This window comes from Monodon monoceros, unplaced genomic scaffold, assembly GCF_005190385.1.
Source record: "Monodon monoceros isolate NGI ecotype Baffin Bay Population unplaced genomic scaffold, NGI_Narwhal_1 Super_Scaffold_15, whole genome shotgun sequence".
Taxonomy (NCBI): domain Eukaryota; kingdom Metazoa; phylum Chordata; class Mammalia; order Artiodactyla; family Monodontidae; genus Monodon; species Monodon monoceros.
The window spans coordinates 6,901,851-6,916,020 of record NW_021703771.1 but is presented as its reverse complement, the minus strand read 5'-3'; the positions used below and the strand labels follow the sequence as shown (position 1 = coordinate 6,916,020).

Sequence of the window (14,170 nt, the reverse complement as noted above, 5' to 3'; positions counted from 1 at the left end):
ATCAAATCAAGACATTAACTGAGAACAACCAACGTTGTACCACGTGGGAGACAGCCGACATACTCAAAATATCCAAATCAGGTGCTGAAAATCATGTGCATCAGCTTGGTTATGTTAATGGCTTTGATCTTTGGGTTCCACATGAGTTAAGCGAAACAACCTCCTTGACCATATTTCTGCATGCTATTCTCCACTTAAATATAATGAAAATGTTCCATTTTTAAAACATATTGTGATGGGCGATGAAAAGTGGATACTGTACTATAACGTGGAATGGAATAGAGCAGAGGGCAAGCAAAATGAACCACCACCAACCACATCAATGGCCGGTCTTCATCCAAAGAAGGTGATGGTGTATATATGGTGGGATCGGAAGGGGCTCCTTCCGGAAAACCAAACGATTAATTCCAACAAGTACTGCTCCCAATTAGACCAAGTGAAAGCAGCACTTGACGAAAAGCGTCCAGAATTAGTCAACAGAAAACGCATAATCTTCCATCACGATAATACAAGACCGCATGTTTCTTTGATGACCAGGCAAAAACTGTTATAGCCTGGCTGGGAAGTTCTGATTCATCCACTGTATTCACCAGACATTGCACCTTTGTATTTCCATTTATTTTGGTCTTTACAGAATTCTCTTAATGCAAAAAATTTCAATTCCCTGGAAGACTGTAAAAGGCATCTAGAACAGTTCTTTTCTCAAAAAGATAAAAAGTTTTGGGAAGACGGAATTATGAAGTTGCCTGATAAATGGCAGAAGATGGTGGAACAAAACGGTGAATGTGTTGCTCAATAAAGTTCTTGGTGAAAATGAAAAATATGTCTTTTATTTTTACTTAAAAACCGAAGGCACTTTTTGGCTAACCCAATATTTTGTTTTTTACAAGTTGAAGGTTTCTGGCAACCCTGTGTCGAGCAAGTCTATTGGCATGATTTTCTCAACAGCATTCGCTCACTTCGTGTCTCAGTGTCACATTTTGGTAATTCTCACAGTATTTCAAACTTTTTCATTATTATTACATGTGTTACGGTGATTTGCAATCAGTGATTTTTGATGCTACTCTTGTAATTGTTTTGGGGCCCCACAAACCACTCATATAAGACAGCGAACTTAATAAATGTTGTGTGTGTTCTGACCGCTCTACCGACCAGCCATTCCCCCACCTCTCTCTCTCCGCGGGCCTCCCCATTCTCTGAGACACACGATATTGAAATTAGGCCAATTAATAAACCTACAATGGCCTCTAAGTGTTCAAGTTTAAGGGAGAGTTGGTTGTTTCTCATTTTAAATCAAAAGCTAGAAACGATTAAGCTTAGTAAGGAAGGCATGTTCAAAGCTGAGGCAGAAAACTAGGCCTCTTGTGCCAAACAGGAAGCCACACTGTGGATGTAAAGGGAAAGCCTTGAAGGAAATTCAAAGTGCTGCTCCAGTGAGAACGCACGAATGATAAGAAAGCAAAACGACCTTATTGCTGATATGAAGAAAGTTTTAGTTGCCTGGAGAGAAGATCAAACCAGCCACAACATTCCCTTAAGCCAAAGCCTAATCCAGAGCAAGGCTCTAACTCTCTTTAACTCCCTGAAGGCTGAGAGAGATGAGGAAGCTGCAGAAGCAAAGTCTGAAGCCAGCAGAGGCTGGTCCATGAGGCTGAAGGAAAAGAGCCGTCTCCATAACAACAAAGTGCAAGGGGAAGCAGCAAGTGCTGATGGAGAAGCTGCAGCAAGTTATCCAGAAGATCCGGCAGAGATAATTCGTGAAGGTGGCTGCACTGAACAACAGATTTTCAATATAGGCAAAATAGTGTTCTATTAGAAGATGCCGTCTAGGACTTTCATAGCTAGAGAGAAGTCAATGCCGGGCTTCAAAGCTTCAAAGGGCAGGCTGACTCTCTTGTTAGGGCTGATGCAGCTGGTGACTTAACTTGAAGCCAATGCTCATTCACCATTCTGAAAATCCTAGGGCTAAATCTCCTCTGCCGGTGCTCTCTAAATGGAACAACAAAGCCTGGATGACAGTACGTCTGTTTACAACATGGCTTACTGAATATTTTAAGCCCACTGTTGAGACCTACTGCTAAGAAAAAAAAATTCCTTTCAAAATGTGACTGCTTGTTGACAATGCACCTGGTCACCCAAGAGCTCTGATGGAGATGGACTGTGGGATTCATGTTGTTTTCACACCTGGTAACACAACATCTATTCTGCCACCCACGGATCAAGGAGTCATTTCCACTCCCAAGTCTTACGATTTAAGAAGTACATTTCATAAGGCTATAGCTTCCAGAGACAGTGACTCCTCTGGTCGATCTGGGCAAAGTCAATTGAAAACCTTCCAGAAAGAATTCATCATTCTAGATGCCATTAAGAATATTCATGATTCACGGGAAGAGGTCCACATATCAACATTAAAAGGGGTTCAGAAGAAGTTGATTCCAACCCTCCTGGATGACTTGGAGGGACTCACTCATCAGTGGAGGAAGTCACTGCAGATGTGGTGGAAACAGCAGGGGAACTACAACTAGAAGTGGAGCCTGAGATGTGACTGGACTGCTGCAATCTCATGACAAAACTTGAATGGATGAGGAGTTGCTTCTTATGGACGAGCAGAGAAAGTGGTTTCTTGAGATGGAATCTACTGTTGGGGAAGATGCTGTGAAGACTGTTGAAATGACAGCAAAGGATTTAGAATATTAAACTTAGTTGATAAAGCAGGGACAGGGTTTGAAAGGATTAACTACAATTTTGAAAGAAGTTCTACTGTGGATAAAATGATACCAAACAGTGCTGCATGCTACAGAGAAATGGCTCATGAAAGGAAGAGCCAATCAACGTAGCAAACTTCATTGTCTTATTTTGTCACATTACCACCCCTACCTTCAGCAATCACCATCCTGATCACTCAGCAGCCATCAACACTGAAGCAAGACCCTCCACCAGCCAAAAGATTACAACTCACTGAAGGCTCACATGATGGTTAGCATTTTTTAGTGATAAAGTATCTTTAAATTAAGGTACGTGCATTTTTTTTAGACAAAACCCTATTGCACATTTACTTTTTAAAGTGTAAACATAACGTTTACATGCTCTGGGAAACCAAAAAATTCCTGTGAACTTATTGTGATATTCACTTTATCGTGATGGTCTGGAACTGAACTCATAATATATCCGAGATATATCTGTACTAAATAAAAACTGATGATATTTGAAAGATGCTAGAGCAACAACACAATATTCTGAAAACTAGTAAATAAGGAAAAGAATAAAACACTTGCCATGTCTTTCCTGTATAAACTGTATTTCAGAGTAACCAAATAGTTAATGAGGCAAAATTCTTCTTCACAGAATTATAGCTAATAAATGCAGAAGGAATAATTGAATATCACCATTTTGTAAGCCCTAGTAAAATAAAATAATGACTCTGGAAAAGTTATGAATAGGTACCATCAATTAAGTGATGGAGAACTTTATAATGGATGCATCAGATTGACAATACCTGAGTCAATCTCATGAAAAGAGGCAGACATTTTATGTCACCAAATATAATGTAACAGGAAGGACACAGCATCAGCTATGAAGGACTCGTCTCAAAAACTATCAGAATTTAATCAAGCTTTTGGATCAAACTAGCAATTACAAATTTTAAAAAAAATCTAAGAGATATAACACCCAAATACAACCTGTAAATTCTGGAAGGATATTGATTCAAACAAACAAACTATAAAAACACATTTATAAGATGACTGAAGAAATGAGAACACTGTTTTATTTGATGCCAAGAAATTATTTTAAACATTTCTTTAAGTGCAATAATGGTTTTGCAGATTTTTTAAAACAAAAGTCTTCCTGTATTAGAGATACTAATAAAAGATTGGGGAGGAGGGTAATAGGTGAAATAAGGAGAAAAAACTTCGATAATTGTTGGCTAGATCATAGGTATATATGTGTTTACTATACTTTCATATGTTTTAAACTTTTCCTTAAAGAAACAAAAAGTGAGTCCTAGATTGGTATTTCCCAAAAGGCCAGACACAAGGAAAATCTCTCTCAAAGAATAAACCTGAAGATCTTGGCAGAAATCAGAACAAAAAAAAAAGAGATGCACAGGGAGAAAAAAAGAAGAGGCTACATAGAAAGCACAAAATATAAGATAATGGATATAAACACAAATATATCAGCAATTACATTAAATATAAATGGACCAAATGCTCCAGTTAAAACACAGAGTGCCCTAGAGAATGAAAAAGATAAATCCCACCGTATGTTGTTTACAACAGAAAAATTGAAAATACAAGGATAGAGAAAGTCTGCAAATAAAAGAATGGTAAAATGTACACTTTGAAAATTTTAACCAGAAGAAAGCTGATGTCACAATATTAATATTAGACAAAACAGAGTTAAAAGCAAACAGCATTATTAGGATACAGAAGTCTTTTCATAATGATAAAAGCTTCAGTTCACCAAATCAGCATTTTTAATTTGCAGGCATCTGTTCTCAAAACATGGGGTATGTCTGTTATAAACAGAAAATTATTGGATTTAAAATCCAAAAGTCTGCCTTTAAACCGGAAAACTTAAAACTGTTTGAGCTTTATGGTCACAATAATTTTAAATGTTTGTACTTGTCATCTTATTCTATATTTTTTGTTTTTGATGTTGCTTACTTTTTCCATTCCTTCATTTGCTATGTCAACTCTGGTTAACTTGCTTTTTTTTTTTGTAATAACCACATATAATCTCTAATTCCATTAGAAAGCAAATAAGTTTTTCAAAAACATTAGTATATAGGTATAGGTTTTTACAGAAAGACATTTTTTTTAGTTTTGCTTTTCATTTATGTAAGATGCAGAATTTAACAATTACTTCCCCCACCGTCATTCTCCTTTTCCATATTTTATTAATAAATCTGGAGAACCAACTCACTAATCTATTTGAAATGGACATAGTTTTTAAAAACTCTAAGATTTAATTTTGTAAATATATTTATTATTTTGACTTATTTCTATCATTTCAATAAGTTTCAAAGCTAATCTCCTATTACAACTTCCTTAATTTAGAGTTCTAAATTTTTACTCCCTTTCCTGTTGTTCAAGAACATATCACAAATAATTTCTTCAAAAAGAGTAAGTAAAGAGTATACTTTCTAAGACTCTGTATTTTCTTAGAATATCTTCCTACTGTTACAAAAGACAGACTACTTGGGTCACTACATCTTCCCTGCAAAGCTCCGAAGAGGCTGTGGAGTTATTGGAGGGTCATGAGTAATTTTAGGAAAAAAGCTTCAGAGCAAATTCTTATTTCATTTTTGGTAAAATCTTTTGAAACTGGATACTTAACAGAACTCTTTAACTTTTGAAATATAAATTTTTACCCCAATATGTTAACTTTTAAAATCCATTCTTTAATTTTGTCAAGAAAACAATGAGCTCACTTGCTGTCTCAAAAAGTCTTTATTAAGATCAGGAAAGATCTATTCTTATTGTTTATTATCTAGCCAAATTTACTGGTTACCTCTTTGAGAGCACCTTGTTATTTACAGGTGGAACTCTCATAAAATCCATACAGGTAGTCCCTGGGTTAAGTAATATTTGACCCATAAATAAATTCCTCTTTATGCAAATTGTTCCTTAAATTACATATTTGCATTATTATGGAAACACATTATTGTACACTTTGTTAACAAGTACACAAATTCATAAGTTTCATGTTTCTCTTCCCATTGGTGTTTGCACTGCCTTGAAGTCACATCATTTATGCTTTGATTTTCGAGTAGACACTTTTCATAACAACTGTCCTTTAATGGAAAGATTTTCTTCTACTTAATTGACAACATTAATATTAAACTATTTTCTTCTGTCTTCTATAGTTCTTTTCACAGTTCCTAATTTGATTTCTTCTATATATTTATACTTCAAACACAGATGCGTTCAAGGCCAGTACTGGCTAACTGCTGGTATACTCAGTCAGTATCAGCTCCATCATTGACTGTTATGCTCCATCATTATGATCCTTCAAAGGATGCAGACATCCTATCTCACACAGGCCACAAATGGCAGACCTATACTATGGCATCGATTTTTAAAAATGAGGTAGGACACAATAATGAGAGAAATCTAAAGATTCAGTAGTCGTCTAATAATTGACGTAAATTGCTGTGAGAAAACTAACTTTTCTGACTACAGAGAATGGTTGATTCATTTAAATCTGAGAAAGTGATGACCTTCTTAGATAGTATTCTCAGTTCTTATACCTTACTGAAGACAGAGACAATTTTAGACAGTTTTGAAGGCCTTGAAGAAAATTTGAGGTGGTTTCCTGTGAGTCCAATCAGCACCACTTAATCAGAAGTCCTCAATTTGTGAACTTTATACAACATATACATGACATTATAGACAAGGGATCATTTTTTCCAAGGTTGTAATCAATGTCAATAATCCAAAAAATCAGCATGAAATTTTCTGACTCTTTTGGCTGACAATCATTTTTAAATCAAACTATTAACTTCCCATGAGTTTAACAACCTCAGTATCATAAATGGAAGGGATTTAAGATTGTTTTGTTCAGAGCCTTTAAAGACTGTAGTACGGAACCCGGTTTCTAGGGTTCTACAGGCCTTTCCTAAGAGGATTTCAGCTCCACGGTTTTGTGATGTTACTGAAATTTACGAAAACAATTTCTAAGTCCATATCCTTGATCTTCTTTATTTCCAAATCATAATACATTATTCACCTTGCAGTAGTATAGCTTATGACAAGGGAATGGTGCTAGGACTGACTAGGGAAAGCAGCTGTAGCTACAGGTATGTAATTAAACTGTTTTGTGGGAAACCACATGTGAAAGAAAATAAAAAATAACAAAGTACTACTATCATCGTTTCAACTTGCACCCCATGGCCGTTTCCCTCATTACTTGTTTTATTATCAGCAGTATGCTGGATTGCTGACTCTCCCAAACACACCTGGAAACAAATCAAACTGATAACATTTCACTTGCTTTACAAAAGAATGTTGAAACATACAGCACTTTGCCCAAGTTCCCACACTTTCTAAATATTTGAGAATACCTAACATTAGTCCATTTGCTTCCTTCTGAAATGAATTAAACTCAACTCCATTCTAGAAGCCATTCACTGATATTCTAAAGCTGTGTTCTTTAAACTGTGGTACGTACACTGGCGCATCTCTGTGACATGTTACCAACCTGCAGTGAAATAAAGCAAACCGACTCCATCTCAGAACACACTGTTTTAACTAGTCTTTTTTTTTTTTCCTTCCTAGCAAGAGTTTCTCACTGAAGAAAGCAGTGCGTTAATCTACGTTCTGGCGAAAGTGCCTCACCTCTTCTTGAATTAGTAACAAACTGTATGCAGATGAGTACTCAATAGCAATATCCTAAAGAATTCCAGAAAAAGATGTTCTCATAATTTTGCAAAGGTCTCCAAAGAGAGGAAATTTCCCCTCCAGTTTAATACCTAACTGAAATTGCTACAGCTTCAATTTAATCCCACTCTCTTATCCTTTATGCTGTTGAGAACAGGTGTTTAAATAACATTTTTCCCTGTATATTTAAAAGGCGATCTCTCCTCCCCCTTTGGAGCCCTCTTGATAAACGAATTTTGAATAGAGTCAATTGGGAAGTCCACCAACTTGTAATCATGTACTTCTAGTATAATAAACAACTCAAAACAAGTTAGTTACACTGAGTTCTTATATCTCTCATTTATATAAGACGTATGCCCACATACCATTTAATAACATCAAATTCATAATCAATGTTGTAGAGTCTCAATTTTCTTTTCAGAGTTTACAATCTACCATACTTAAAAAAAGACAGAATAGGTTAAAATGAAAATACAGCTAGTTTTTCTTTAGATTGTTAGTATCTGGGCTATTGGTTTACCATTAAGGAAAAACAATGTAATTATAGTAAAAACAGACCTACTCAGATGCCACATGTTCTCTCTCTTCTGCGCCTGCCTACAGCTTAGGCCCTGCCTAGTCGGTCCCTTATCGTGTAACAACAACAGTGGCAAAATTAAACACTAAACACTGTGGACGCGCAGGACAAGGGCCATCACCAAACGTGCACAAGAAGTGCTTCCTCATATACTCCACCTCCATTAGTTTCTGCTGGGCTATGACTTAGTGCTATGCAGTAAGATATTTATTGATGTTATTTTAAAAACACTGAAGTAAAATACTGCACAGGACTACAGGCAGACCTCGTTTTATTACACTTCACTTTATTACACCTCGCACATGATGTGTTTCTTTACAAACTGAAGGTCTGTGGCAACCCTGTGCCAAGCAAGACTAACGGTGCCATTTTCCCCAGCAGCATTTGCTCACTTCGTGTCTCTGCGTCACATTTTGGTAATTTTTGCAATATTTCATTTTCACTGTTATTATGTTTGCTATGGTGATCTACGATTGGTGATCTTTGATGTTACTGTTGCATTTTCTAGCATTAAGGTATTTTTTACTTAAGGTATGTACATTGTGTTTTTAGACATAATGCTATTTATTGTACACTTAACAGACTACAGTTTAGTATAAAAATCACTTTTATATGCAATGAGCAACCAAAAACTTCATGTGACTACTGCAATATCCACTTTACTGCAGTGGTCAGGAGCTGAACGTGCAGTCTCTCTGAGTTCTGCCTGCATTTCATTACCTGAATTTGTAAGTTTCTCATCTCAGTCTCCTAAACAGACATTTCATATATCAGAAAATAAATTGGAAAAGACATATTCTATTTCCTAACATTTAAATATAAATTTAGATAAATTTATCTGTTCATCTATCAAAGCTGACAGTTATTTAACATAACAGCCAAACACAAGCTCTAAACTAACTTGCTTATGGCAAAGGTAGTAAAGACTCAATAAGAAGCATAAAGAAAAGGTTTAAAAGGCAGGAACTGATAAATCAGAATAGAAAAGAGTAAATTATATCCTTGAAAATATTCTTACAAATAAACAAGTCAAGCAATATATCTAAAGACAATGAGCCTCTAATTATTCGATTTTAGAAAGATCAGTTACATAACGATATTCTTCAAAAGTCCTCAATGGATGTGGGAACTAGATTGTAGAATAACAGAAAATTAATGAAAGCAGCAATCATACATGCTATGTTTACGATGGCTGACAATAAAATGGAACAACAGTTCACTTAGTCCTTATCTCCAGTTCCAAACCTCCAATTATTTATGAACTTGGTATCTTACCTCAAACTCAACATATGGAAATGAACCAATTCTGAGTCCCACACCATGGCCCCCTTCAACTTCACTGTTTATTTCAATATCACTAATATTGTCCAAGTCAGTGTGATTTGAAACTTCAGCATTATCTTTTTAAATTTCTTCTTTTTAAAAATTCTAAATTTGCAAAAAGTAGAATAGTGCACCCATATCCCACTGCCCATTTTTCATCTGTGAAAAATATTTTGCCATATTTGATTCATATATTCATTTTTTTCTTTGCTGAGCTATTTTAAGGTAATCCTAGAGATCATGTAAATTCACCCTCCACACACATATTTTTTAATGCTTTTTCTGTCTCTGCATCATCCTCCACATGGAGTTACTCATTAAATCCTACTCTTTATTCCCCAAAATACCTCACAGAAATTAATAACAAAAACCAAAAGATGCTAAAGTGTGTGGCAGACTGACTTTAAAATGTCCTCTATTTCTTCCTCCACCCCTGTATCCACACTCTCTCAATGAGACTCCCATTAAGAAGTGGAGTGTAGCTCCCCATCCCTTGAATCTGGGCTGGCCTTACAGCTTGTTTTGGGCAGTACAATGTGGCAGAGGTAACAGTGAGTTAGTTCCAAGCCTAGGTCTTAAAATGTCTTCTTGTACAGTTTCTTTCTCTCTCTTTGGATCCCTGCCTCCTCTATGACAATAAGCTGGAGGATGAGAGATGATAAAGCAGAGCTGAGTGCACCCAGGTGGTGCCATTCTGCACCAGGTAGCACCCTGCCAGCTGACTGTGAATTCATGAGCCCAGCCAAGATGAACCAGGCCAGCCCAGATCAGCAGAATCTTTCAGCTGATCCACAGATCTGTGAGCAAAAATAAATGCTTACTGCTGTGATGCCACTGAGGCTTTGTGTTTGTTGTCAGCTGCATTACTGTGGCAATAAATAACTAATAGGAAAATGGGTACTAACGAAACTTAAAATATGTGGCACTGACTTTGGGACCAAAGTAACGGCTAGTTACAATTACAGAGGGGAAAAAAAATAATGCGGAAACTATAGGAGACTTAAAAAACAGTGACCCATGTTTTGTAGTGATGAACTTTTGGTCAGTATGCTTTCAAACAATAACTTAGAAGAAGTCAGACACTGTACCCAAGAAACTTTTGGACTCGAGCAAACTAATTTCCTGGCAGAATATTGGAAATGTCACCTGGTTGCTCCTAGCAAGGGTAGTAAGGTTTTGCAAGAAAGAGATGAGCTAAAGAAAGACCTGATCATTTTACAAGCAGAATCTAGAGGAACCAAGACTTCCTGGGGAGGAAAGTAAAACTGCTTACAAAGATCTAATCAAGGGAGTGGCTGTAAATCCCTTTCTTAGATCTCCAAAGGAGTTAAGGGCAGTGTCTAAGTAGACATTCTCAGCTTGACAAAAAGGCTTTTAGGAAGTTAAAGGGCGTGATCCCACAGAATTCTGACTTCCAAATAGTAGTGATTCATTGAGAGAGTAGTCATGTCTCAGTAAACAATCGTGGGTGTGGGTTTCAGAGCATGGAATGGACTATATCAGACATACAGAATCCCCATAAAGGTTTACAGTGAGTTTCACTGGCCAAAGAGCCCCCAGCCCAGACCTGGCTTGGCCTTGTAACTTGCTTAGCCAGCAGAATGCAGTGAGGAAACAAGTGTGCTAATACAAGGGATCCTGCAACTTCTGCTCTCTTTCTTGGACTCCTGCCTCTGCCATAAGAACAAGCCCAGGCTGTCCTGAGAGACCACGTGGAGCAGAGCAGAGCACAGCTGTCTGTTTTTTTCAACAAGATGGCAAAGCCAAGACAGACAGACAAACAACAGAAGATTTCTCTCATCCTACCCGGGTTGGTCACAGCCCCACCGCTACCACTGCCAGCACAGGAATTCAGGTTTGTATCCTGAGACATCATGAGCACATCCACACTGCTCCCTGCGCCTCTATTTCTTCTACACGACCATCCATCCAATATCACCATGCTCTTCATCACGTCAGTAAGTGCTGATTGTAATAACAGTGACAGTTTCATCCTTCCTTGGAAACAATCAATGGCTACCCAAATCCCTCCAGACATCAAAAGCCCTTCACAAACATAACCTCTCCTCCCTTTACTATCTTTTCACAACTCTACTAGAGAATATCCAACCTCCTACTACTCTTTAAAATAACCTGTTCATCCCTGTTTCCGAGACTGACTCATGATGCACTCTCCTACTAAGAGGGTCTTTCACCTTATCCTCTGCCTATCAATCTTATCCATACCTTGATCCTATCCCTCCATTATGCTTTTCCTAACATACGAGCCCAGAAAGATATCTTTCTCTTCTGATTCCCGGAGCACTTTCTATACATACCTTTTGAGGAGTCAACATTTTGTGTTCCTACATTTTGTGTTTTGTGTATATATGTTTTATTTTTCCCACACACTGTTAGCTTTTAAAAAGCAGAAATTAGATCTTAAACATTTTCATTAAAATCCTCTCAATGCTCAGTACAAATTCATAAACACATGTTAAATATATCCAGCATTATCATTAAATCCATGTGAATATACTCAAATATATATTTAGAAATAAAATTTCCCTGAGAAAATAGTTGAATATAGCTCATTGTTTTCCTTATATATGGTGGAACAAGAATATGTAATTAAATTTAAATGAAAACTGTACAATTTATCTTATGCAAAATATATAATTTTCACATTAAAATACAAACCCTCTCTGAAATAAATCCACATTGTAGAACTTGTTTAGCTCCACGGAGAATTCTACCATTGCTTGAACTTCAGTCATTTTTAATTTATAGTCAGAAGACAAATCTGGTAACAGCACCTTGGTTAAAGAAGGGAAAAAAAAAATCATGAAAGCACAATAAAAATGCCAACTTACAAAATCACTAATATTAAACATATTTCAGAGTATGATACATAGGCAGGAAATAAAAGTGAAGCTAATTAATACAGTGCTCCTAAGTTAGCCTGACCCGACTATATAGCACCAGAATCTATACTCACTAAATATACTTACTAATGAAATACTTACTAAATAGCACTACTCTAGAAGATATGCCCTGTTAGAATGCATTTTCTAAGATTTGTTTCCCTTCGTGACAACTATGTGATAATAAATAATACAGCAAATTGCTAAAAGTAACTTCTGACTTTATCATAGATAAAACAGTAACTTTTGAAGAAAAAATTATGCTAATTATTCTCTTCTAGTTCTACATTGCATATAAAGGCAACTTCAGAGTCAAAACAAAAGAATTAACATTCTTTAATTCCCATTTAAATTCATGAAGCTTTTTCTCTGTCAGGTGAAGTTCTTAAGTGACTGTTCATTTTTAAATTTCAAAAAAAAATTTTCCCTCATTACAAAAGCCTAAAGTGTTCATTTTCAAGAGGTTAAAAAAAATAGACAAGCAAAAAAAAAAAAAACCCATTCACAATTCTATCCATTGAAATACATACTTTGGTATATATTCTTCATACGTGTGTACATTTGTACAATTTCTATAAAAGTAGGATCGAACTACATGTACATTTTATAACCTGTGTATTTCACTTTATTGATGAACACCTAGTTAATAACTATTATACTGTGAATGTTATAATTTAAGCAATCTCCTGCTGTTGGGTATTTCAGTGGTTTCCATCTTCACACTATTTCGAAAAAGCATTATTACAATTATCCTTATCAGTGACACATGCTTTAAAAAGCAGTTTGGAGTAAGAGAGTGTTGAAAGACAATTCTGAGAGTCTTGTGTTTCTGCATGTCTTGCAGGCAGAGACACTGACTGCCTTTATTCCGGACTATTTTTCAAGGACATATGTTTCGCACAGTCTGAGGAGTCAGAGACAGTGTCTCATACTGGAACTAAGGGCAGATCTATTTACTGTGCCATGTAATAAAGTCTCCCCTGAGGCATAAGTCAGCAGGCTCATTGTCCGTCATAAAAGATTTGGGTTCCTCAGCTCAGGGGTCCTCTCCATAACTCAACCTACTCTTACGGAGGGGCCTCATACTCTAGCCAGTGCTATTGCCATGCATATAAACTATCATTTTCTCTGATCCAGGAATCTCATGTCTCCTGCCCACATCCATGGCGCTGCAGCAGGCTAACTTGTTACTTTGCAAGCGGGATAAATTCTCAGACCCTTCACAGTTCTTAAAATAGTTCTTCATAGAAATCTGGCAAATATTTTGATCTATTATGAATTAAATGCCATATTCTTACCTCTGCTGATCAAAACTTCATTTTAATATCATTAAATAACCAATGTTGTACTTCCAGTTACTGATTCTTGCTAAAAAAAATATTGTTCCCCCTATGAGAAAGAAAAAATAACATCTCAAACAAAATAGCAGACATAAAAATGTCCATTTTCAGGAAACCTATGCTTCGTTAGTTACTTAGTACTTTCAATTTATCTAAAAGATCCATATCCTCCATAAGCCTTAGGAATAAGTTTTAGAGATGTTTTCATTCACAGTTTCACATATAAATATAAACTATTATATCTTTGTTATGCTTCACTTGTATATACTTCAAAGTACAATAATAAAGGAGTGCTTTCTGAGTTCAGTGATTCAGAAACAATCTTCATGAATACCCAAAACAGTATAAGCTTATTAATTTTTAAGATGTAAATTCACCATTTTAAATTATGTAATTCTGGAGTAATAGTCTATTGTATATATGTACCACATCTTCTTTATCCATTCGTCTGTCGATGGACACTTAGGTTGCTTCCATGTCCTGGCTACTGTAAATAGTGCTGCTATGAACATTGGGGTGCATGTGTCTTTTTTTAATTATGGTTTTCTCTGGGTATATGCCCAGTACTGGGATTGCTGGGTCATAAAAGGAACAAAATTGGATCATTTTTAGAGACGTGGATGGAGACTGTCATACAGAGTAAAGTAA

The 14,170-nt window shown here is 36.2% G+C and overlaps 1 protein-coding gene across 5 annotated transcripts in view; it reads right to left on the bottom strand.

Annotated features, from left to right (window-relative positions):
- The window catches only part of FAM135A (family with sequence similarity 135 member A), a 123,306-nt gene that overhangs the window by 94,573 nt on the left and 14,563 nt on the right, over window positions 1–14,170 (bottom strand). For 4 of the 5 annotated variants that reach the window (XM_029224088.1, XM_029224085.1, XM_029224087.1 and 1 more), the window contains 2 exons: window positions 13,481–13,571; window positions 11,959–12,074 (listed from right to left, as the gene is read on the bottom strand). In XM_029224088.1, coding sequence (XP_029079921.1) covers window positions 11,959–12,035 — 77 coding nt within the window. In that variant the 5' untranslated portion in view covers window positions 12,036–12,074; window positions 13,481–13,571. Of the gene's footprint in view, window positions 1–11,958; window positions 12,075–13,480; window positions 13,572–14,170 lie in introns of those variants that run through there. The other variant, XR_003793730.1, reaches the window with a different exon arrangement.